Below are 21,604 nucleotides of genomic sequence, written 5' to 3'. Positions count from 1 at the left end.
CAGGAAGGAAGCCTCTGTTTCCAGAGTCGCACCCATCTCAAGACAGAATCCTGTGGTGGACCTTCATTGCCCCATCACAAGGGCACCTATCCTGGAGTCCTGGCGGGTGATGCAGGGAAGAACATCCCTTGAAGATGCCAAGATTTGGGGATCCTTCCCTCTCGCTCAAGCGAGGCTGGATCAACGCCTTCTCTTCCAGAGTAACCCGTTGCAAGATTCACCGGAGAAGCACAATCAGCAATAGGTTGCGTTTGGGGAATGTGACGCGTCAGCCAAGTGCGCTGAGCTCGGGTTTTTAAAAAATTTATGTTGGTGGAGAAGAAATAAAATTCCTTCCCCCTTGGTTCTGTGTCGGCGTCGTTCTTCTCTGGGTCCCACACTTCTGCCCCTCTTCCCAGCCAGAAAGCCTCACCCCGTGGCAGAAGAAAGCGGCCGCAAGCTTTGTGTTTTGCTCTCTTCTTTCGCCGCAGCAGCTCCTTTTGCCCGCCTTGAGCCACAGCTGGCGTTCTCTGCCAGTGTCAGGCATGCGCTTGGGCAAGCCCCTCCTCCCGCCCTTTCTGGAAGGGTTTTAACCAGTAAACCCAAAAGGCTTGCCCTTCTCAGTGCTCCCCCATACTGTCGTTTGCCTCGAGTGTGACTGCAGTGCTGAGTGGGGCAGCTGGGAGAGATCCCTGCTTATTAAACGCTAGAAACCATGGCAGGCTGGCATTTATGCATTATTTTATTTTAATTTTTTGGAGGGGTGGCCGTTGTTAACTGCTAACAGAAGTGGAAGGCAGGCTTGGAAAACTCTTTCCCCCCAAAAAGGTGCATTGATTATGCCGGGGAGGTACCATATTTTTTGCTCTATAAGACTCACTTTTTCCCTCCTAAAAAGTAAGGGGAAATGTGTGTGCGTCTTATGGAGCGAATTCAGGCTGTTCTGGCTATCCCAGAAGCCAGAACAGCAAGAGGGATTGCTGCTTTCACTGCGCAGCGATCCCTCTTGCTGTTCTGGCTTCTGAGATTCAGAATATCTTTTTTCTTGTTTTCCTCCTCCAAAAACTGTGGTCTGGTGCGTCTTATAGAGGGGAAAATACGGTATTTAAAGGAAGAGCAGAACTTCTTGGTTTGGATTTTGGGGTGCAGCAGGAGGATCTGCCATGCAATTAAAGGAGACCTAGTAGCTGAGTGTGTGGGGAGCAGACCTGGGTGAAATTTGGAGGGGTTATAGGTGGGGCTGAGCCTCAGGGGGCTAATCTGCTTACAGCTGTGATTAGAGGGAAGGAAAGCCTTTAACTTGCTTTCCTCCCAGCGCACCCTTATCCAGCACAGGTTGAGCAGGAGGGTAGAGACAAAGGCCACGTCCCGTTGCGACAGTCGCTGATTCCCCGTGTGCTCCCCGCAGGTGGAGGTCTTCAACATCCTTTTCGTGACGAGCGAAAACGGGGGCAAAAACACGTACCTGGTGCACTGTGAGGCCTGCGCCCGCAAGCGGAGCTCCTCTCTCCACGGCGTGGTGGTGCTTGAGCAATACAAGACCGAAGAACTGATACACATCTATGACAGCTTCACCCTGGTGAGTATATGTCTGGGGAAGGAGGAGAGGCAGGCCCCACGGGCTCGCAGATTTGGTAAAGCCTAGAGGAGGGCGCCGCCTAGTGGCAGAAAAGGGAAACGTCACCAAGGCTCTTCAAGGCACTTCAGAGCTGTTCAATCAACTCTAGTGTCCTCCCAAAGTGGCTCTCTGAGGATTACTGGTTGTTATTATGAATTATATTTAACAGATCTGTAAGATGAAAACTGGATACAACACAAAAACCCAGTTTCTGTTAGCAGTGAAGTCGTTTCTACCAAGTCTGCCCCCCGCCTCCCCACAGTAACCTTAAAACTCACGGGCATTCAGCAAAACTGAATGTTGGAAGATTCAGAAAGTCCTCCTTCATGCAGCGAAGTTAACCAGTGGAACTCCCTCCAGCAGGAATGGCCACCAACTTTGGATGGCTTTAAAAGAATACTAGACAAACTCGTGAAGGAGAGGGGAATCGATGGCCAGCAGCCCCAATGGCTATGCTGTGTCTCCACAGTTGGAGGCAATGCTTCTGAATGCCAGTTGATGGAAACAGGAAGAGGGGAGAGGGCTCTTGTGCTGGGATGCTGCTTAATAATAGGCATCTGGCTGGCCAGTGTGAGAACAGGATCCTGGGCTGGGCTCTGCTTCTGTTTCCATCTTGGTGTCGCCCAGGATGAGATGGGGAACCGGGCTGAAGAAACAGCAGGAGAAAGAATCAGGATTCGAGGTGACTGGAACAGATTGGAGAACTGGACCCAAAGTAGCAAAACGCCTTTCGACAGGGACAAATGTCAGGTTCCGCAGTTAAGAAGGAATAACCAGATGCACAAACTTAGGGCGGGTGTGAGGGACACCCAGCGTGACAGCAGCACTTGTGAAAAGTCTATAGTAAAAGTAAAAGTCTATATACACGACTCAGCAGCAGCAGCAAAAGCAGCTCATCCAAGGGAATAATAATAATAATAATAATAATAATAATTTGTTATTTGTACCCCGCCCATCTGGCTGGGTTTCCCCAGCCACTCTGGGCGGCTTCCAACAAAGATTAAAAATACATTAAAATGTCACACATTAAAAATTTCCCTTCAGATGCCTTCTAAATGTCAGGTAGTTGTTTATCTCTTTGACATCTGATGGGAGGGCGTTCCACAGGGCGGGCGCCACCACTGAGAAGGCCCTCTGCCTGGTTCCCTGTAGCTTTGCTTCTCGCAGTGAGGGAACCGCCAGAAAGCCCTCAGCACTGGACCTCAGTGTCCGGGCTGAACAATGGGGGTGGAGACGCTCCTTCAAGTATACTGGACCGAGGCCGTTTAGGGCTTGCAAGGTCAGCACTTTGAATTGTGCTCGGAAACGTACTGGGAGCCAATGTAGGTCTTTCTGGACCGGTGTTATATGGTCTTGGCGGCTGTTCCCGGTCACCAGTCTTGCTGCCGCATTCTGGATTAGTTGTAGTTTCTGGGTCACCTTCAAAGGTAGCCCCACGTAGAGCGCATTGCAGTAGTCCAAGCGAGAGATAACCAGAGCATGCACCACTCTGGCGAGACAGACTGCGGGCAGGGAGGGTCTCAGCCTGCATACCAGATGGAGCTGGCAGACGGCAGCCCTGGACACAGAATTGACCTGCGCCTCCATGGACAGCTGTGAGTCCAAAATGACTCCCAGGCTGCACACCTGGTCCTTCAGGGGCACAGTTGCCCCATTCAGGACCAGGGAGTCCTCCACACCTGCCCGCCCCCTGTCCCCCAAGAATAGTACTTCTGTCTTGTCAGGCTTCAACCTCAATCCATTAACCGCCGTCCATCCTCCAACCGCCTCCAGACACTCACACAGGACCTTCACTGGTTCCGATTTGAAAGAGAGGTAGAGCTGGGTACCATCCGCATATTGATGGACACCCAACCCAAACCCCCTGATGATCTCTCCCAGCGGCTTCAAGGGAAGCCATAGCCCCGCTCTATTCTGCCTTGGTCAGACCCCACCTGGAAAACTGTGTCTGATTCTGGGCACCCCGGTTTAAAAAGGATATGGACAAGCTGGAAGGTGTGCAGAGGAAATGGCGACCAAGACTGGTCTGGAAACCAAGCCTTTTGCAGGAGCGGGGCATGTTTAGCCTGGGAAATGGGAGATAGGACAGGTAAAGGTAAAGGGACCCCTGACCATTAGGTCCAGTCGTGGCCGACTCGGGTTGCGGCGCTCATCTCGCTTTACTGGCGGAGGGAGCCGGCGTACAGCTTCCGGGAGGTCATGTGGCCAGCAGGACTAAGCCGCTTCTGGCGAACCAGAGCAGCGCACGGAAACACCGTTTACCTTCCCGCCGGAGTGGTACCTATTTATCTACTTGCACTTTGACGTGCTTTTGAACTGCTAGGGAGATACGATAGCCATCTTCAAATATTGAAAGGGCTGTCACATGGAGGACGGATTCCTGAATTGCTGCAGGGGGTTGGACTAGATGACCCCAAGGTTTCCTTCCAGCTTTACGGCGCTACGATTTGGAAGGCAGGCTGCTAATTGTAGGTTTTCTCTCTCCCCTTTTCTCCTGCAGTCTGCGCCGCCCAGTTCCAGATGAGCCATGCCACGCCTGGACACGGATGTCTGGGCCGTCTCTCCACACTAGCTGGCCCCCCCCTGCTCGCGTGGGGTGGGGGGGTTGCTATGGTCTGCCCTCCGCCCTCTCCCTCCAGTAGCAGCTGAGCCTCTGATCTCCACCCGCCCTTCTCAACTCAAACCTGCCCTGAGCCGGGGGGGCAGATTGCAGAAGCGTCGTGACCCGGGGCGTACTCCTGACGGACCCCTTTTTTTAATTTATTCTTCAGAACGAACCTTTTCTCGTTTTTGGTTTTTTTTTTCCTGGGTGGTGCTGATTTTGTATTAAAAAAAGCAGGGGAAAACCCCCTGAACTTTAAAAAAAAATTCAAAAAAATTCAAAGAGCAAACGGAATGGAGCAGCGAAATCGATGGCGAAATTCCACTGTGCCTCTGGATTCCTCCTGCATGGACAAGAATTGGGGTGCGGTGGTTTCGGGGAGCTTCTATGAACAGATCGAGAGGGGGGTGCGAAAGCGTTCCCTTCTTCTCAAGAGCATTAATTTCCGTCTCTGTCGCCGGGGTGGAATGCCAGCGAGCGGAAAACGAGAGAGAAAGAGAGACTGCTGTCTAAATTCGGGGGTGCCTGGTTTTGTTTTGGTTTTTTTTCCTTTCCTTTCGATTACGTTTTTCTTGGCAGAAATTTAAAGGAAAGAAAAGAAGAGAGTTTGGGAAACGGAAGCAAGCAAAAAAAAAATGAAAAAGAAAAATTAATACGGGTTTCTTAACACAGAACTTTTATGGGTTCAGTTCTCTCTGGGTGAACTTCTCTTCGGGATATGGCGGGGCGGGGGGGGAGAGTGTACATTGATTTATATATATTGGAGGGGGGGCAGCCGGGGAGGGTTGGCGAATTTTTTCCCGCGTGTGGTTTTTAATTATTCTGATGGACATTTTGATTTCTTACATCCTTTTATATATATTATATATATATATAAATATAAGAAGGAAAAAAAAATTCCTGGTTTGTATTAGAAACTGCTTTTAAAAAACAAAATACAGAAAACGAGACAAAAAAATAAAAATAAAAAATATACGAGTTTTTTTGCGCGAGGAGCAAGCGGGACGGAGGTCGTCCTCGTGCGAAAGGAGATTGAGATATGGTGGAAACGATAACCCCGTGCGGAGGGAGTGGTGCTCACCCCAAATCAGACGCACGGGTAGATGGGAGATTTTTTTTTCCTTTTTCACGAAAGGGGAGGGGGGGAGCTGATTTCTCCCTCTCCCCCTATCCCTAGGTGTTGCCATTGCCCCAGCCCCAATTCCCTATGCCATTTTTGTGGGGGGCAGGGGGTGGGGTGGGGTTGGCAATCTAACAAGGACCCCTTAACTCTGCCCTCTGCCTGCCTAGCTATGGCTGACCCTTAACTCTGACCCTTAACGCCTCCTCTTCAGCTGATAAAATCCGTTTAACCTTAACTCAAGATATATAAATATATATATATATTCCTTGGCTGAATTCATTGCCCCCCTTCCTCTTCCTCTTCCTCCTCCAATTCTCCCCTTTTGACTCTACAGTTACAACTCCCAGATCCATTTGAAAAAGAAGAAGACAGAAACGTCTCAGATTTGGGGTCATTTTTCTTTCTTTTTTTAAAAAAATAATAATTGTACCTCCATGCCTCAAAAAATTGTTTTGCAGTTTGTAAATGTTCTTTCTCTTTCTCTCTTTTTTAATTTATACGTGTCTCCTTTTTTGGGGGGGGGTAATGATATCTCTATTTATTGGTCCTCTTTCGGGGTTTGATCCAGCCTCTTTTTTATTTTTAACTTTTTACAATGTTGTTGTACCTGTTTCTTTTTTTAAAAAAAGAAAAGTGTCTCCTTTTGTTGTTCCAGGTATTTTTTTGTTTGGCTCCTCTCTGGAATTTTTTATTGAATTACTTAACATGTTCTTTCAGATGTTTTTTTTTCTGTCTGTTGATGTTTTTTCCTTGACATGGTGCTCTGTTTTCTCATGGGGCTGGGGTGGGGGGGGGGTTTGGAGTGGGGAAACAAAAGCCTGATCCTGGTTCATCTGTTGATTCCCCTTCCCTTTTATTTTATTTTTTAATGGAAGAATCTCACCCCACCCTACAGAAGGAAGGAAACCTCTTCCTTCCTTCTGAAAAAAACCTGCACTTTTTTTAGTTCCAGATTTCCCCCCACCCTCCCCAATCACTCACACACAGACACACACTGAAAAAAAAGCAGATGAACAATCTCGCTTCTCTGAGAAAACTCACTCTCACATAAATTGATTCTTATCGTACTGTAGGGGGACAAGGAGAAAGCAAATCTTATTTTGTAAATGTAAAAAAAAATTAATTAAATTAACTCACAGAGATAAAAAAGAAACCAGCCGCCTTCTGTCTTCCTTCATTTCTCCAACCTGGATATACGAAAAGCTCGCATCTGGTGTGCTCAATACATCAAATCTCTTGCCCAGTCATTAAAACAAGCCTCTCTCTCTTTTTTTCTTCATTGTTTGGGGAAGGGCGGAATGTTTTTTTACTAGGAAAGGTACGCGATATAAAGCCGTCGTTCTTGTCCCAGTTAATCTGCGGGAACTCGCTTCCGTGGGATGCAATGGTGGCCACTGATTCGGAGGGATTTAAAAGCGAATTGGATGAATTCGCGGAGGAGAGGGCTATCGATGGCTACTGGCCGTTATGGCTACGCTCTGCATCCTCAATTGGTGGACATTGTTTTGTCCCAATACGGCTCCTGCGGCAAACCAATGGTGCCCTCTCGCTCTGAGCACCGAGGTACCACGAACCAGCGTCCCAATGAACCTTCTCCTGCAAAAGCCCCTCTTGAGACAAACAGGCAGGCCACAGCTCTTGCACAGCGCCTGTTTGTTTTGAAAGGTGCTTGTGCAGGAGATGGACCTCCCATCCCTGGGTCAAATCTGCCTTTTCTTGGCACCCCAGTGCAGCCTCGTGGTACCACCGTCTCCGCTGTTTACGATTTGTGCACCAGATCTTTTTTTTCTGCTTTTACAAGCATGGTCTGGGCCTGGGACTTAGCAGGCATGGACCACGAAGGGGGAGGCATATATGGGGGTGGGTGGGTCTCTGGAAAGAGAAGCATCCCAGGAATTTGAGCCCAGGGAGACCCCTTCCCCCCCCCCTCTGGGAATGGTGCAACAAGCCGAGCATCACTTGGTTGGACCAGTTTGGGAGGTGGTGTGTTTGATGGGCACTTGTGCTGTGTGTGTGTGTGTGTGTCTGCATTCCTACATTATCCAGGAGAGGTGGAGGCCAGCCCCGGCAGCTGAAAGGGGGTGGAGATGGATGGGGAAGCCTATAAAGGATGCGAGATAATTTGTTGAGCCAAGCGGCGAGGCAAGAGCGTCTCTGCTCGGAACAGCGTTGCAAGAGTTAGAGATCCGTAGCCTGAGATGATGGGCCTGGACACTCGCTCGCAGAAAGCCGTGTCGGGGTCCCTGGAACACGAGAGTGGGGCGGGGGTCTCCCCGCTGCCGCCCCCTCCCTACGGCGGGGAAGGGGCCTTGGAGCTGCGGGGGTCTCTGGACTGCTGGGCGTGTGCCGTGCTGGTCACAGTCCAGAACCTGCTGGTCGGGGGCCTCAACGTCCTCTTTGTGGGGGTCATATTTGGGCTGATCCTGCTCCCGGCCGGGGTGCTGCTGGGGTTCGGGTTCCTGTGCCATTCCAAGGTAGGTGGTCCTCGTTTTACTGTGGCACCCCTCCCTCCCACCAATACAGAATCAGGACCAGGCAGATGAGTGGGGAGCTGTGGGTCAGAAATGAGGACGTTGGCAGGACTGAACTGGGGTGTAAACTATGTAAACCCTCCAAAATGCTCTTCAAAATAATAGCCTGACCTTTTGATGCTTCGGGGGTGAGAGAATGAGGCGTTGCGTAGTAGATGTGGGCGCTTTTTTTGCCAGTGTGGACGGAGATGCCTTTCTCAGGGCTCAATTTGGGTTGTAGTTTACTACTCCAGAGTGTATTTTCCAATGGGCAAACCCAGCCATGGAGCATTGGGTGGCAGCGGCGGGACTTATGCGCTCTGCACAAGCTCAGAGGTACTCTTCCTCGCACACATCCAAAACAACCCCCAACCAGGCCTAGGGGAGAGAGAGACTTCCAGGCCAGATATGTAATCTTTTGGCCCATTTGTTCTTAATTCCACCCCAAACTTAAAAGTTTTGGAGCATGGGCTTAATTGCAAAGGCTTGTAGTTTTCCGCAGTGTTTCCAGCTCCTGGGCTTGTGAAATCTTGGCAAAATGTTCTCGGCATGACCTCGGGCGGAAAAAGCAACACTTTTTGCAGGTTTGCCGCATCCTGAATACTCTTTCCTTCCCTCCTCCCTGCAGTAGGAATTGTGCTAAAACTGAATGGGGGCTTGACCTTTATCCTGGCTAAGAATTATTTTTCCATCCAAATGCTGATAGACCCACTGCCCACTGTCCTCAACCAGCTGGAGCTGATGGGAGGTAGAGCCCAGCAGTCTGGGGGGCTCCAGGTCCCCCCACTTCTGCTCTGCCTACTTCCAGAGTTGGCGGTCAACTCTTCTCCCCATTTTGCTTCTGTTCTCTTCCCCGGCTTGCCACTGGCCCAAAGTCTGTTGGTTCTTTCCTTACTCTAGATTGTGTGTTGCCGCAGGGACCCATTTTACAGATCGGGAATACTGAGGCTCGGGGGGAGAGGTGACTTGCCAGCAGTCACAGGCACAACCTTCTCCATGGAAGTCAGTGGGCCAGAGTGGCCAAGCTGAATTTAGGAACCGGTCTCTTACGGGGCAGAGATTCCCTCTTCCACTTCCAACCATCCCTGCTGGATGTCCATATTTTTACATTTGTAAGGTCTTTGCTGGCATCTTTTCTAGATTTCAGGAAGGGGGGGGGAGGCCTGGAATTTGGGCTGCCTTTCCAGAGGCAGGGACCAGGCTTCCTTCACCCGCCCCAGGACTGGGCTGGCAGATACAGGAGCTCTGGGGTGGTCTTCCCTAAGGGAGCATTGAAGGCGGGGGGAGCAACACTGGAATGCTTTCGGATTAAGCCTCTCGTGGTGGGCTTTGGGAGATTGCAGAGGGATATCCTCTTTCCAGTCTTCTGGAACGTGTCATGTGGCTCTGCTCACTTCCAGGATTTTTTTTAGTTTTGCCCTGGAGAAATGGCCTTTTTGCCCAAGATATGTGTGGCACATCTGAGATGCAGCAACGAACGCTCCTCGCTCACCACACACACACACACACACCAAGGTGTTTCGTAGTCCCCAAAGCCGCCCTAGTTCCTTTGAGGCAGAAAGTCCAACAAAGACTTCTCCCTTGGGGGAAATCATAAATTAAAAAACTTAACCATTTGCTGTGTGCACACACATTTAGAACACATTGCTATCATTTATTAAATTTGCTTAGTCGCTTTATCTTGCAACCCAAAGGGACTTACAGCAAAACAAACAATCCTACACACACACAGTTCCTGGGAACTCTAGTTTGCTAAGGGTGCTGGGAATCGAAGTTCTGTGAGAGGTAAAGTACAGTTCCCAGGGTTATTTGGATGGGGACAGCGTGCTCATAGTGTGTTGGTAGCGTGATAACCCAGTTGCCCGAAGCGCTTGCCTTGCCCCCCCCTCCAAATGGCAGAGCCAAGCCTACCTCAGATCGGGTGGCCTGCCCAAGCTGAACCCAAGCAGGCAGGTGGGTGGGGGCTGTGCTGGTTCTTGAGTGCCTGTAACACCAGCACAACTACCATCTCAGGCTGACCACCGCAGAGGACGCTGGCTTCGTGCTCCAGACTTTTGTAATCCACGTTCAGCAAAAGGAGCTGGTAGCAGAGTGGGACTGTACCACTTGAGCTGGCAAGGGGGGCCATGTGCCAGCTTAAAACATGGGTAGGTAAACTAAGGCCCAGGAGCCAGATCCGGCCCAATCGCCTTCTATATCCGGCCCGCGGACGATCCAGGAATCAGCGTTTTTATATGCGTAGAATGTGTCCTTTTATTTAAAATGCATCTCTGGGTTATTTGTGGGGCATAGGAATTCGTTCATTATTATTTTTTTCCAAAATATAGGCCGGCCCCCCACAAGGTCTGGGGACAGTGGACTGGCCCCCTGCTGGAAAAGTTTGCTGACCCCTGGCTTAAAAGTTCCTTTATTGTTCGTGGGGGGGGGGGAGGAAACTCAATTAAAACTCCCTATTAAAAACATCTAGCACCTCGGTGTAAAAAGTATCTCAGCCAGCCATGCTTAGCTCGTTTTCAGCTTGCAAAGCGTTTTTATAAATTCGATTGCTTCGCTTGCCCCCCCGAGATGGTACAGCCCAGCCACTGCCACCTCGGGACTCTACCACCTCGCTCTGCTGCCCACCTCGGCCGGGAGGTGCTTGCATGGCCAAACTGGCCCACACAGGGAGCCGAGTGTCACCAGGAGAGCAGTCTAACCCTCCAGCTGGTGTGATATTTCAGGTACGGCAGCTTCTAAACATGGGCGCTGGTGGGTGAACTCAGCAATCACACACACACACACCCCCAAAATAAAAGAAGTGATCAATAGGGAGGGAGGATTCAGTGGGGCTCTGGGTCCAGACTTCCCGCTCTGTTTGCCATGACAAAAACCAGATGCCAGGGTCAGGGCCTTTGATAACCTTGTGGGGGCCGAGATGCACATTCCAGGCATGGATGTGTGGGTCTCCGTCGCCCACCCTGAACTTTGGGGAGGAGCTGGTTGTTCAGAAAGAAGCCAGCTCCCTTTCCCTCGTCTCTGCCCCCTCGCCATCCTCCTCCAGGCTTCTCGTAGGCATCTGGTTGGCCACCGTGAGATCAGGACGCTGGACGAGACGGGCCTTTGGCCTGATCCTGCAAACGTGGGCAGCGTGGGTTGGCGTGAACAGTGGCCCTCCCAGCCTGCTCATGCAGGGTCTCCGTTTTATGACGCCCCTTTCACCCCTTTCCCCCAGCCTTATCTGGCTGTTACGGCCAGATTGGGAAGAGATGCCCCCTTTTACTTGCGCCACAGCATCCTTGGTTGGCAACTGATCTGCATTACAGAGCTTTGGGACCATGAAGGAACTGCCTTCATCAAGCACGTCCACACGCTGGACCGCAGGACGGAGAGAATGCTCTTGTTTTCAGGTCCTGTCGAAGTTTTGCCACAAGCATCCGGTCAGCCGCTGTGAGAACAGGCTGCTGACCCATAGCTGTCAACTTACAGATTTGAAAATAAGGGACCAGCAGCCTCGAAAATAAGGGACCAGCAGCTAAAATAAGGGGTTTTGCTATTGTAAAGAGTTACACGCATTGGTAGGATTGACAGATGCTGTCAATCCGGCATGAGGTGGTTGCGGCGCCGCGGCAGCCGCTGAAGCTCCGCCCTTCTGCGTCCCTCCCCATCCCCTCCTCTTCCTCCTCCCTCAGGCTGCCTCCTCTTCCTCCTCCCTCATCCCCTCCTCTTCCTCCTCACCACCGCTGCCACCTCCGGGCTCACGGGCGGCGTGGGCAAGAGTCTCTCTCCCCCCCCACCCAGGCGGGGAAGGGCTGATGGAACTCCTCGCGCCAGGACAACGGCGGCAGTGCATGCTCTCGCGCGTATGGAGGAGGACCCCGAGCCACTGCTTCCCTCCTGAGCCAGGCGAGCATGAAACCCGGGAAATTTAAGGGACATCATCAATAAGGGACAGCAGCGGGACATGGCACTGGGATAAGGGAGTTTCCTGCCAAATAAGGGACGGTTGGCAGCTATGTGCTGACCAGATGGGCTGCAGGCCTGATTCAGCAAGCTTCTTCTGATGGCCGCTGACTCCTAACATGGCTTTCTCTCCCTCTCTCCCTGCAGTTCTTACACACCCAGGAGCCCTACTGCACGGCCCACCTGAACGACGCCTCCTCCGTGGCGCTCCTGGTGGTGGGCTTCACCCTCCTGGTGCCCCTCCTGGTCTTGGCGCTGGCTGCCTACTGCCGCCTGGCCCGCCGGCTCCAGCTGGGCTACTGCCTCGTCCCCTACAGCAAGGCTGTCTACAAGAACCTGCCCGCGTCCCATTACCACAGCTCCGGGTGCTGCTGCAGCCAGGATTTCGAGCCAGTGGAGAAAGTCTGGGTTTGAGGAGGGGGGGGGCGGTTTGGGACCGGGAGTGGGTGGGGTGGGGTGGGTGGGGAGGGCACAGAACACCAGCAGCAAGATCTGGACGCGGAAGCTTGAGGGAACGCACTTGTCTCAGACCGGCAGCAAGAGTGGGATACGTCGCCGCAGTGAGATGTGCAATGGGGCGCCAGGCTCTCACCGAGCACAGGACTGTTGCAAAGGGAGAGGCGCAAAATCCCATCAGAGGCAAGGCTGTCGTTCCTGCATTGCAGTGGGATGTCGGGACGGGGGTCCCTTTCCAACTCTGTGGTTCTGTGATTCGAAGGGAAACGGCCAATTTCAGCATCAGTCCCAGTGTCTAGCCTTCATCAGAACATAAGCAGAACTCTGCAGGTGGGTCAGGCCCAAGGAAGTCCATCTTGTTCTCACAGTGGCCACCCAGATCCCTGTGAGAAGCCAGGAAGCGGGACGTGAGCCCAACGGCAGCCGTCTCCCCACTCGCCTCCAAAGAATGTGAATGACCCTGCACAGAAAAACTGCCGGAAGAACCTTTGGCTCATAAGGAAAGATGGACGCAGACCCTCATTCCCCAGCGGCTTCCAGTATTAAAAGCCCTAAACACACCCGCAGAGAATTTGTAACATGGTTCATCTCTCCAGCTGCTGACGAGGAAAAACTGACAATTCACCCTGGAGGTGAAGGACTTTGCGACGGTGTGTTAGGGTGGAGTGGGGGGGTCCTCAGTCTCGCTTCTCCCCTCAGCTGCCCTTCACACAAACAGGGCTGCTGGAGAGTTGAAGGCCCATTGCAGAGTTTACTACAGAGTGGGAATTGCTCCACAAGCAAAACTTTGCATTAAAAAAAGTAAGGAATTAGCCCTTTCTATGTATGAAAGGGTTCTCCTGCACAAAGGGGTGGGTGGGAAGAGGCAAGAATAGCTCTAGCAAGTAGTTTCTTTAACCCATGGAACTCTCTGCTACCTGGGACATGTTTGGATTTCTGTGGTTGGACAAGGTGAAGATGGAAGCCTGTAGGTGTCCCTGGGGATAATTTTTGCAGCCGTATCAGGATACGAGTTCCAGAAAGGTTAGGGGCCCTACTGCCCTCTTCCTCGCACGCACACTAAGCCGCGGCCACCTTGAGCTCTTGCCAAGTTACATATAAGCACGCTGTTCAAGCGACACATTTATCGCGGGCGGGAATTATTCGGACGAAACTCATTTGTACAGTTTTGTCAATATGCAGACTACAACTTTGATACGAAGCTTTGAGTGGTTGCGTTTATTATTATGGCTGGGGTGGGCTCTGACTTTCCTTGCGCTAGGATGGTGGGTGGGGCTGGGGGCAAATTCACTGTGTGGAGGGGTAGTCAACTCGTAGAAAAGGACTTGTTCTGAAGGAGCTCGGGATATGGTCATATCCCCCCCCCCCATCTAACCAGGCTTATGTTGTAGATTTAGGTAAGGATATTATTTGCTGCTGAACTTCCTTGATGGCTAAATCTACATTCGTGCTTTCAGACATGGGGTTGTCAATTACAGTATTTTTTGCTCCATAAGGCGCACCTAGGTTTTTTTTTGGGGGGGGGGAATCAAGAAAAATCAAGAGTCTTGCTCTCCCGGCTTCAGCAAAAGCAACCCAAAGCCTTCAGAGCGCAACGCGAGTTCCCGCTGTGCTCCAAAGGCTCCAGGCGGCTCACCGACCCCTCTCGCTCTCCAGGCTTCAGCAAAAGCAACGCGTAGCCTCCGGAGCACAAAGGGAGCGCTCCCGCTGCGCTTTGGAGGCTTCGCGTTGCTATCGCTGAAGCCAAGGAGCCTGCATTCGCTCCATAAGTCGCACACACGTTTCCCCTTAATTTTTGGAGGGGAAAAAGTGCGTCCTATAGAGCGAAAAATACGGTACTGGAAAGGACGAGCGGTTTGCATGAGCCGTTTTTCTTTTGGGGAAGTCACACCCAGTACACAAGGTGTAGAAGAGGCACTTGAATCGTATCATGGCAGAAACGGACCTTTGCATCACACTTGCATTTCCAGTGCCTTAAGTCACAGGCTTAGCCAAGCGCCGTTTTGCTCAGGGGTCCCCGTCCTCGCCAACAGAGCGGGAGAGAAACACCAGCCCCGTTCCCCTGCTTGCCCACTTTTTTCTTCCGGCAAGTTGCGAATTGAAATGAGAGAACGCAGGCACCTTGGGGGACTTTTTAGTTTAGAGAAAAGATCCCCCCCAACCTAGATGGCTTTGAAAGAGGATTGGGCAAATTCTTACACTGTCCCATGTCTTTTCTTCTTCGGCAACCCCTCGTAGCCGAGTAAGATTGTCTTCCATAAACACGGTTTTAACAATGAGTCCGTAAGTGACTGTGGAGGCCAATTCTGGACCCACACGTCCTTCCACAGTGGGGACATAGTTTCTGGGTGGGAGCTGATCACGGTGAGGGTTTGCCAAGCATGCCTTCCTCTTAGCACGTTTCTCCCTTGCTTCCTGAGTTTGAGTGTCTTCAAAGCCCACGACACCTTTGGTCAAGGCTGTTCTCCAACTGGAGCCCTCGCAGACCAGTGTTTCCCAGTTGTCAGTGTTTATACTACATTTTTTTAAGACTTGCCTTGAGACAAGTCTTTAAACCACTTTTGTTGACCACCTGCATTACGCTTTCCATTTTAAAGTTCGGAATAGAGTACAGTGGTACCTCAGGTTAAGAACTTAATTTGTTCCGGAGATCCGTTCTTAACCTGAAGCACCACTTTAGCTAATGGGGCCTCCTGCTGCCACCGCCACACAATTTCTGTTCTCATCCTAAAGCAAAGTTCTTAACCCAAGGTACTATTTCTGGGTTAGTGGAGTCTGTAACCTGAAGCGTCTCTAACCTGAAGCGTCTGTAACCCGAGGTACCACTGTAGCTGCTTTGGAAGACAATAATCAGGCATCTGCATAACATGACCAGTCCAACGAAGTTGATGTTGAAAAATCGTTGCTTCAACACTGGTGATCTTTGCTTCTTCTAATACACTGATATTAGTTCGCCAGTCTTCCCAAGTGATGTGTACAATTTTTCGGAGACACCGTTGATGGAATAATTCGAGGATTTGGAGATGGCGTTTATAAGTGGTCCAAGGTTGGTAGTACAATAGCTTTGTAAACAAGCATTTTGGTTTCCCTGCGAATGTCCCGGTCCTCAAACACTCTGCACTTCAATCGGGAGAAAGCCGACTCCATCAAAAGACACCACTCTGTACCTAGCTTTGAACGGTGAGCTTTGGTGATGACAACCCCACCCCCCCAAAAATACCCAAGGTAAATCCTGCAAGCCTGAAATCTACCCACCCTTTTCCTCCACCACTGCTAGTATCCATAAGACATGTCTGTTGTAGGGTTCCTGTTCCCATCACCAACCCTGATTGCTGGCCATGCAGGCTCGGCCTGATGGGATTTTGGAGTCCAGCAACCCCTGGAGGAAACCAGGTTCCCATTCCTGCTTTATTTACCGTATTTTTCGCCCCGTAGGACGCACTTTTCCCCCTCCAAAAATGAAGGGGAAATGTGTGTGCGTCCTATGGGGCGAATGCAGGCTTTCGCTGAAGCCTGGAGAGTGAGAGGGGTCGGTGCGCACCGATGCCTCTTGCTCTCCAGGCTTCAGGAAGCTATCCTCAAGCCTTGCAAGCCCAGCGGGAGGTCCCGCGGGCTCACAAGGCTTGCGGGCAGCAGCTTGTTGCCCAAAGCACGGGGAGCCCTCCAGAGGGCGCCCCGTGCTTCGGGCGGGTGTCCGCAAGCCTTGCGCACCCGGTGGGAGGTCCCGCCGGGCGCGCGAGGCTTGGGGCGGCAGCCTGCAGCCCGAAGCACGGGGAGCCCTCCGGAGGGCGCCCCATGCTTCGGGCAGGTGTGCGCAAGGCTTGGGGCTGCAGCTGCGGCTGGGGGGGGGAATATATTTTTTTTAATTCATTCCCCCCCCCAAAAAAACGAGGTGCGTCCTATGGGCCGGTGCGCCCTATAGGACGAAAAATATGGTATTTATTGCATTTAGGGGAGGAGCTGTTAGGGGAGGAGTACCTCTGGTGGGGACATGTCCTGCTCCTTCTGGGGTGGTCTGTCCACCTCTGGTCCGCACCCTGCACTCAGCTCTCACCTGTGGCTCCTAGAAGCTGTCAGTGTGCAACAACAGCCACACCCTGTGAACGGCTTCCACTGGCCGGCTAAACCAGGTGAGGGGAGCCGATGGGTCTCAAACCCTCAGGGAGTTATGGACTGCATGTGAAGGCAGGCTCTGGTGGCTTCTGCACCTGCTGTAGAGGGAAGTGAGGAGCGGATGGGGCTCATCTAGGAGAAGGAAAACTCTGATTCTAAACCTACGCTGCCTGTGGGGTGGCAGCTGGACGCTCCCTTGTGCCCAAGCTTGCGCCCAAGGAAGTCCTTTCAGTGCTGCTGGTGAAGCACTTTGATTTCACCCCTGGTGGTGCACTCCATTCTCTCTCAAGACAGACGGATGTTTACATTTGCATCTGGTCACCTAGGCCATTTCAGCAGGGATGGAGTAACTGGTGGCACTCCGATGTCATTGAGACTCCACACACTTCGAGCCAGCAAGGCCAACAGTCAAGAAGGATGGGTGTTGCAGTCCTCGCAAGATCCCTAGCTTCCTTCCGTCTAGAATGAAGGTTGAAATTGGGCTTTCTCATTCATGCCTGTTTTAACCCACGAGCATCCATTCCGTTGAGCTGAGACCAGGGTGGTGGACTTTGAATTATGGTAACCTGGGTTCAGCTGAGATGGTCCCTCTGGGACAATTGTCCCCCCCCCCCAGCCTCCATGAAATGACATTAATTGCAACTTATTGACGGATAATGGCTGCAAAAAGTGTTTGCTCGTTGAAAAGGCTGAACTGCAGCGGCTGCAGGAACACAGGCACACCCCTAGGACAGCGTAACCTTCGTCACGAACACCTTATTCTCTGCCGAAGCACCTGTGCCACGAGACAGAAAATCCAACAAGTGAAGCTTTCCCTGGCAGGGAGGGGAAACTGCCCTGGCTGAACTTCGGCCTGTTGCGCAGCTACCAGAGGGACATAGACAACCTGCGAAAAGGTTATCACTCTTGCCGTGGGGCTGGAGAGGGGAATATCCTGTTCCAGAACAGGATAAGGAAGAGTGGAGTCAGCCCCGGGCGCCAAGATTCTCTTATGGAAACTCTGCGTTCTGGGGAAGGAAGGAACCTCGGATAAGATAACACGGCTGCTGGCGTGTACAAGCTCCCCATTGTGATGTGGGAGCAAAGAGGAGCCAAAGACGACAAGACCCCGGTCTATCTATAGATACCGTTTCCTGCACTGCTTTGCAGCTGATGGAACAGCCGCACGGGTCAGCTTGGGAGCAAATCCTGCTGCTTCTTCCCAGGGAACTGGTGGCAAAGGCTTTCCCTATTAAAAAATGTCAGCCGCTGAGATCAAGATGGCACCTTTTCAGATCCAGCTGGCAAATTAAACGCCCCTGTTGCCAGCAGGGCAGCAGAATGGGTTCTGCAGTGCAGAATGCAATCTTGAGGGCTGGACTCTACCTGCAGCGATGGCGCCATTCCTGTTTCCAGCCCTTGTGGTTTGAAAGAATATTGGCGGCGTGTGGGGTGGGGAATACATAAGAGAAAATTTCAGAAGCTGATGGCGGAGTTCAGTTGCCAAGGGCTAGTGGATTCAGTGCTCTACCGCCTTGGCGTCTTCATCTAACAAAGGCAGAATCTTGCAAATAAGTCATGCAAGTTACAAAAGGTATTTTTTTCTTGTTCAAGTGGTGTTTTTTAAAACCAACAACAACAAAGAAATAAGCGGAATAAATTCACCATCATCAGTGGGGATGACCAAACAGAACTCCCACAGGCCACAGAGGTAGCAGCCAAGGTCTGCCCGTGGCCCACACGAGGTCCAAGCGTTACGAGAAAACAAACCCACAATAATTCAGAACAGCAACGGGATTCTTTTCCAGATTTAACAAACATTTGAAAAATGCAAACATTTAAGTCCACCCCCTTTCCAAGTCCTGGAGATGGGGGGTGTCCTGTTTCACAGTGCATGCACTGGTCCAGTCCAGCTTTTCCAGGAAAGCTTCATTCCCTGGCAACGGTGAAAACCGGGGTCTAGCCGGGAAGGGAGGAGAAAGGTCTCTTGCCCTGCAGCAAACTGTATCCCTTCCCCGCATCACCCCCCCCCCCAGAGTCCAGAGTCCAGTCAAACGTTGGAGGCCTGCTGCCCTCTGGCGGTGCATCAGAGGTACTGCAAGGAGGCCAGGCTCTCCAGCTCCACCTCGATGGAGACAATGTGATGTCCTGGAACCATGGCCAGACCCAAGACCCTGGGCTCTCCGGCGGAGAAGGAGTCTGCAGAGCAAAGGAGGGAGAGGGTGAGAAGGAGGGTCCCATCTGCTCCTAATCCAGCCTTGGGCCCTCCAGAGGCTTGGGGCTGCAGCTCTCAAGGTGGTGGCTGGCACCGATGGGAGTTTTAGTTCCAAGCGCCTGGAGGGCCCCAGGTTGGCAAAGGCTGTCTTCATCTCCCGGGCGCTTAAAGGCGCCCTCCAAAGAACACAGGGGCTTCTGTCCCCCAGGCACATGCCCCTCTCCTCTTCAAGAGAAGTAAAGGTAAAGGTACCCCTGACTGTTAGGTCCAGTCGCTCATCTAGCTTTACTGGCCGAGGGAGCCAATGTTTGTCCGCAGACAGTTTTTCTGGGTCATGTGGCCAGCATGACTAAGCCGCTTCTGGCGAACCAGAGCAGCGCACAGAAATGCCGTTTACCTTCCCGCCGGAGCGGTACCTATTTATCCCTCTTCAAGAACCCCCCTTGAAATTCTGTCTCGCCAGGAGAGCTGCTAAGCCCCACCAACCCTCTCTTGCCCCTAACCTAATTCTTTGCTATTAGTACTTAAATCTTTTTCTCTGTTTCACTCCGCTATTGCATCAATTTTTCCTCAATAGCCACAATCAGCTTACAAGCAAAAAACACGTGGAAAGCATTAAACAGGAAATGAATAAAGAAAGAAAGATGGTGGGACGATGGTGGAGACCCCAGGTGAGAACTAACCTGTGGGCTTGAGGTACTCCTGGGCGGAGCCAAGGATCACGTTGCAGTCTCGGTCAGTGCACAGGAAGCAGCCCACCAGGGTCCGCCCGTCCGTCATTCGGATGCGCATGCTCTTGTTGAGGAGGTTCTCCAGCTTCCGGCGGGCATGCAGGTATGGCGTGTCAGCCTTTTCCTCACCAGAGTCCTGGCAGAAATGTTCAAAGGGTTAGTCTTCGCAGGCCAGAGGGATCTTTCCATAACACTTCGTAGGAAGAAATGCATTAGGGTATCTTTCCCTCCCACTCCCAGGTCCTGCTTTTTCACTTTCCAGAGAGAGACCAAGCCTCTAGTCCTCATGGTGGGAAATGGGCAATGCCTGAGGAAGTCTCTCTTGGGTAGGCTCTAGAATGCAAATTTGTGGTGGTGGGTTTTTAATATCTCAGGATCTGTCCATGCCCCGTGGTGGGGGTTCATTTACACAGGGCTTTTAAATTTGCTATAAGAGGGCCTTCTCAGTGGGTGCTTCCAAATTTTGGAGCTCCCTTCCTAGAGAGGCTGAACCAGCTCCCTCTTTGCTATGTGAAGATTGTTTTATTCCAACAGGCTTTTTGGGAACTGTTTTTAAGGAAAGAGCTTTTAATAGTGCTGTGCTGTTTTTACTATCTGAATTTTAATGAACTTTTAAAATATTGTCTTGATTCTATTATAGTTTAATTACTTTTAAAATATTGTCATTGTTTCTAGCTTGTCATATTTTATCCTTGTGGTCTTAATTTTTGTAAGCTTCCTTGAGTCCAGGTCTGGGGGAGAAAGCTGGATGATGATGATGATGATGATGATTGCATTACCATTTCCTTCTTCTCCCCTTATATCATTGGCAATCAAGTGCATTAATATTTTCCCAATTACCTAGAAAGGTAACTCAGCTGAGAAGTGATAGAGGAGGTGTTAAAATTTTCATGAAACAGGTGTCTTGTTCACTCCTGTGAACAAGACACAATTTGCTTATTTTATATGCCAACACCCTACAAAACACACACACACAGCAATTTATGTAGAGCCTTAACCTGTTCGCTCACCCTCTATCTAGTGTTTGATGGAGATGGTTCTTTCGTGGATTAGTTGCCAACCAATAATATTTTATTATAAGTTCCTTTCACTAGTCACAGTCAGTAAGATTCGTTACAGAGTAGAAAAGAGGGCATCTTCTCCAAATCCAACCATAAAAGATTTACAAAACAGTTGAGAGGGTACTGATGAAAACCAAAAAAGGGTTCACTCTAGAACAGGAAAACTCTGCGTGAGCAGCCGGCAGGGCCAATGTTCAAGCCAACAAAGGTTATCCACATTCATAAGGACATAAGGAGAAAATGCTGGATCAGGCCAGTGGCCCACCTAGTCCAGCATCCTGTTCTCAACCAGGTGCCCCAGAGGGAAATCAGGAAGCAAGATTCAAGCACAAGAGCCACTCATAATAAATACATATTATCCTTCCACCCCGACCCACCCTGTAGGTAACCAGTGGCCTCTTCCCCTCCCCCCACTTTACTTTTTATTTGTTTGTTACAATTTTAACCCTGCCTTTCCTCCAAAGGGGGCACATATGCTGCTGCTCCTGCCTGACCCACTCTTTATTTAATCCCCACAAGAGCCTTGCGAGGTAGGGCGGGCCGAGAGACCGCACCTGACCTGCAAGGTGGACCTTGAGCTGCATGGGGGGAAATGTGGCATAAAATTGCGATGAAATACATACAGTGGTACCTCGGGTTAAGTACTTAATTCGTTCTGGAGATCTGTTCTTAACCTGAAGCACCACTTTAGCTGATGGGGCCTCCCGCTGCCGCTGCACGATTTCTGTTCTCATCCTGAAGCAAAGTTCTTAACCTGAAGCACTATTTCTGGGTTAGCGGAGTCTGTAACCTGAAGCGTATGTAACCTGAGGTATCATTGTACATAAATAAGGCCACTAGTGAGGGCCTCCCCCCCCCACAATAAAACCACTTACCCACCACACCATACTAGGCCCTTCCAGCCTAAATTTGTTTTTGGGGGTGTCTTATTATGCCCCCACTCCCAATTACTCCCATTTCCCATCCAATTACTTACCCTCTCTACCCCCAGGGTACCTCCTTCTCCTCCCCTATTTGAGCACCCCACCCCATTATGTCCTCCCCCTTTCTCACATCTGTAGGCCTCCCCCCTGGGCTCCTCACCCCAGGACTGGGACTGTTTCCGCAGCCATTCTCCTCTCCCCTCTGCTGCTGCAACGGCTCTGGAAGGGCAGTGGCCGCCATCTTGACCCTCCCGCCGGCAGACGGACTGCAGCTCCCAGCAGGCCGCTCGGCTTCCCCGCCCCTCGGCTCCCAGCAGGCTCTGCGCGCGCTCCCTCCGCCTTGCGCCCATCCTCT

General features: G+C 51.3%; 3 protein-coding genes across 11 annotated transcripts in view; 2 read left to right on the top strand and 1 right to left on the bottom strand.

Annotated features, from left to right (window-relative positions):
• Nucleotides 1-6,475, top strand: part of KDM6B (lysine demethylase 6B) — a 99,237-nt gene extending 92,762 nt beyond the window's left edge. For all 9 annotated transcript variants that reach the window (XM_053362069.1, XM_053362063.1, XM_053362066.1 and 6 more), the window contains 2 exons: nucleotides 1,388-1,558; nucleotides 4,098-6,475. In XM_053362069.1, the coding sequence (XP_053218044.1) occupies nucleotides 1,388-1,558; nucleotides 4,098-4,121 (195 nt within the window). In that variant the 3' untranslated portion in view covers nucleotides 4,122-6,475. The remainder of the gene's footprint in view (nucleotides 1-1,387; nucleotides 1,559-4,097) is intronic.
• An 847-nt stretch (nucleotides 6,476-7,322) lies between these two features.
• TMEM88 (transmembrane protein 88) lies at nucleotides 7,323-12,205 on the top strand. Its single transcript, XM_053362089.1, has 2 exons — nucleotides 7,323-7,796; nucleotides 11,919-12,205. The coding sequence occupies exons 1-2, from the start codon at nucleotides 7,521-7,523 to the stop codon at nucleotides 12,183-12,185; spliced, it is 543 nt and encodes a 180-aa protein (XP_053218064.1). The 5' UTR covers nucleotides 7,323-7,520; the 3' UTR covers nucleotides 12,186-12,205.
• A 6,150-nt stretch (nucleotides 12,206-18,355) lies between these two features.
• Nucleotides 18,356-21,535, bottom strand: NAA38 (N-alpha-acetyltransferase 38, NatC auxiliary subunit). Its single transcript, XM_053362092.1, has 3 exons — nucleotides 21,410-21,535; nucleotides 19,218-19,401; nucleotides 18,356-18,518 (listed from the first exon to the last, which is right to left on the bottom strand). Exons 1-3 carry the CDS (start codon nucleotides 21,488-21,490, stop codon nucleotides 18,406-18,408), a joined length of 378 nt encoding a protein of 125 aa, XP_053218067.1. The 5' UTR covers nucleotides 21,491-21,535; the 3' UTR covers nucleotides 18,356-18,405.
• Nucleotides 21,536-21,604: the final 69 nt, after the last annotated feature.

Source organism: Podarcis raffonei, chromosome 13, assembly GCF_027172205.1.
Source record: "Podarcis raffonei isolate rPodRaf1 chromosome 13, rPodRaf1.pri, whole genome shotgun sequence".
NCBI classification, from domain to species: domain Eukaryota; kingdom Metazoa; phylum Chordata; class Lepidosauria; order Squamata; family Lacertidae; genus Podarcis; species Podarcis raffonei.
Note: the sequence above shows the minus strand (reverse complement) of the source record. Positions and strands in the feature narration are given on the sequence as shown.

Bases quoted from the DNA above. Each gene is read 5' to 3' on its own strand.
- TMEM88 (XM_053362089.1), top strand. From the start codon at position 7,521: ATGATGGGCCTGGACACTCGCTCGCAGAAAGCCGTGTCGGGGTCCCTG. The intron at 7,797-11,918 runs GTAGGTGGTCCT...CTCTCCCTGCAG, and splicing joins GGTTCCTGTGCCATTCCAAG to TTCTTACACACCCAGGAGCC.
- NAA38 (XM_053362092.1), bottom strand. From the start codon at position 21,490: ATGGCGGCCACTGCCCTTCCAGAGCCGTTGCAGCAGCAGAGGGGAGAG. The intron at 19,402-21,409 runs GTGAGGAGCCCA...CATTTCTGCCAG, and splicing joins GAAACAGTCCCAGTCCTGGG to GACTCTGGTGAGGAAAAGGC. The intron at 18,519-19,217 runs GTTAGTTCTCAC...TTTGCTCTGCAG, and splicing joins GGAGTACCTCAAGCCCACAG to ACTCCTTCTCCGCCGGAGAG.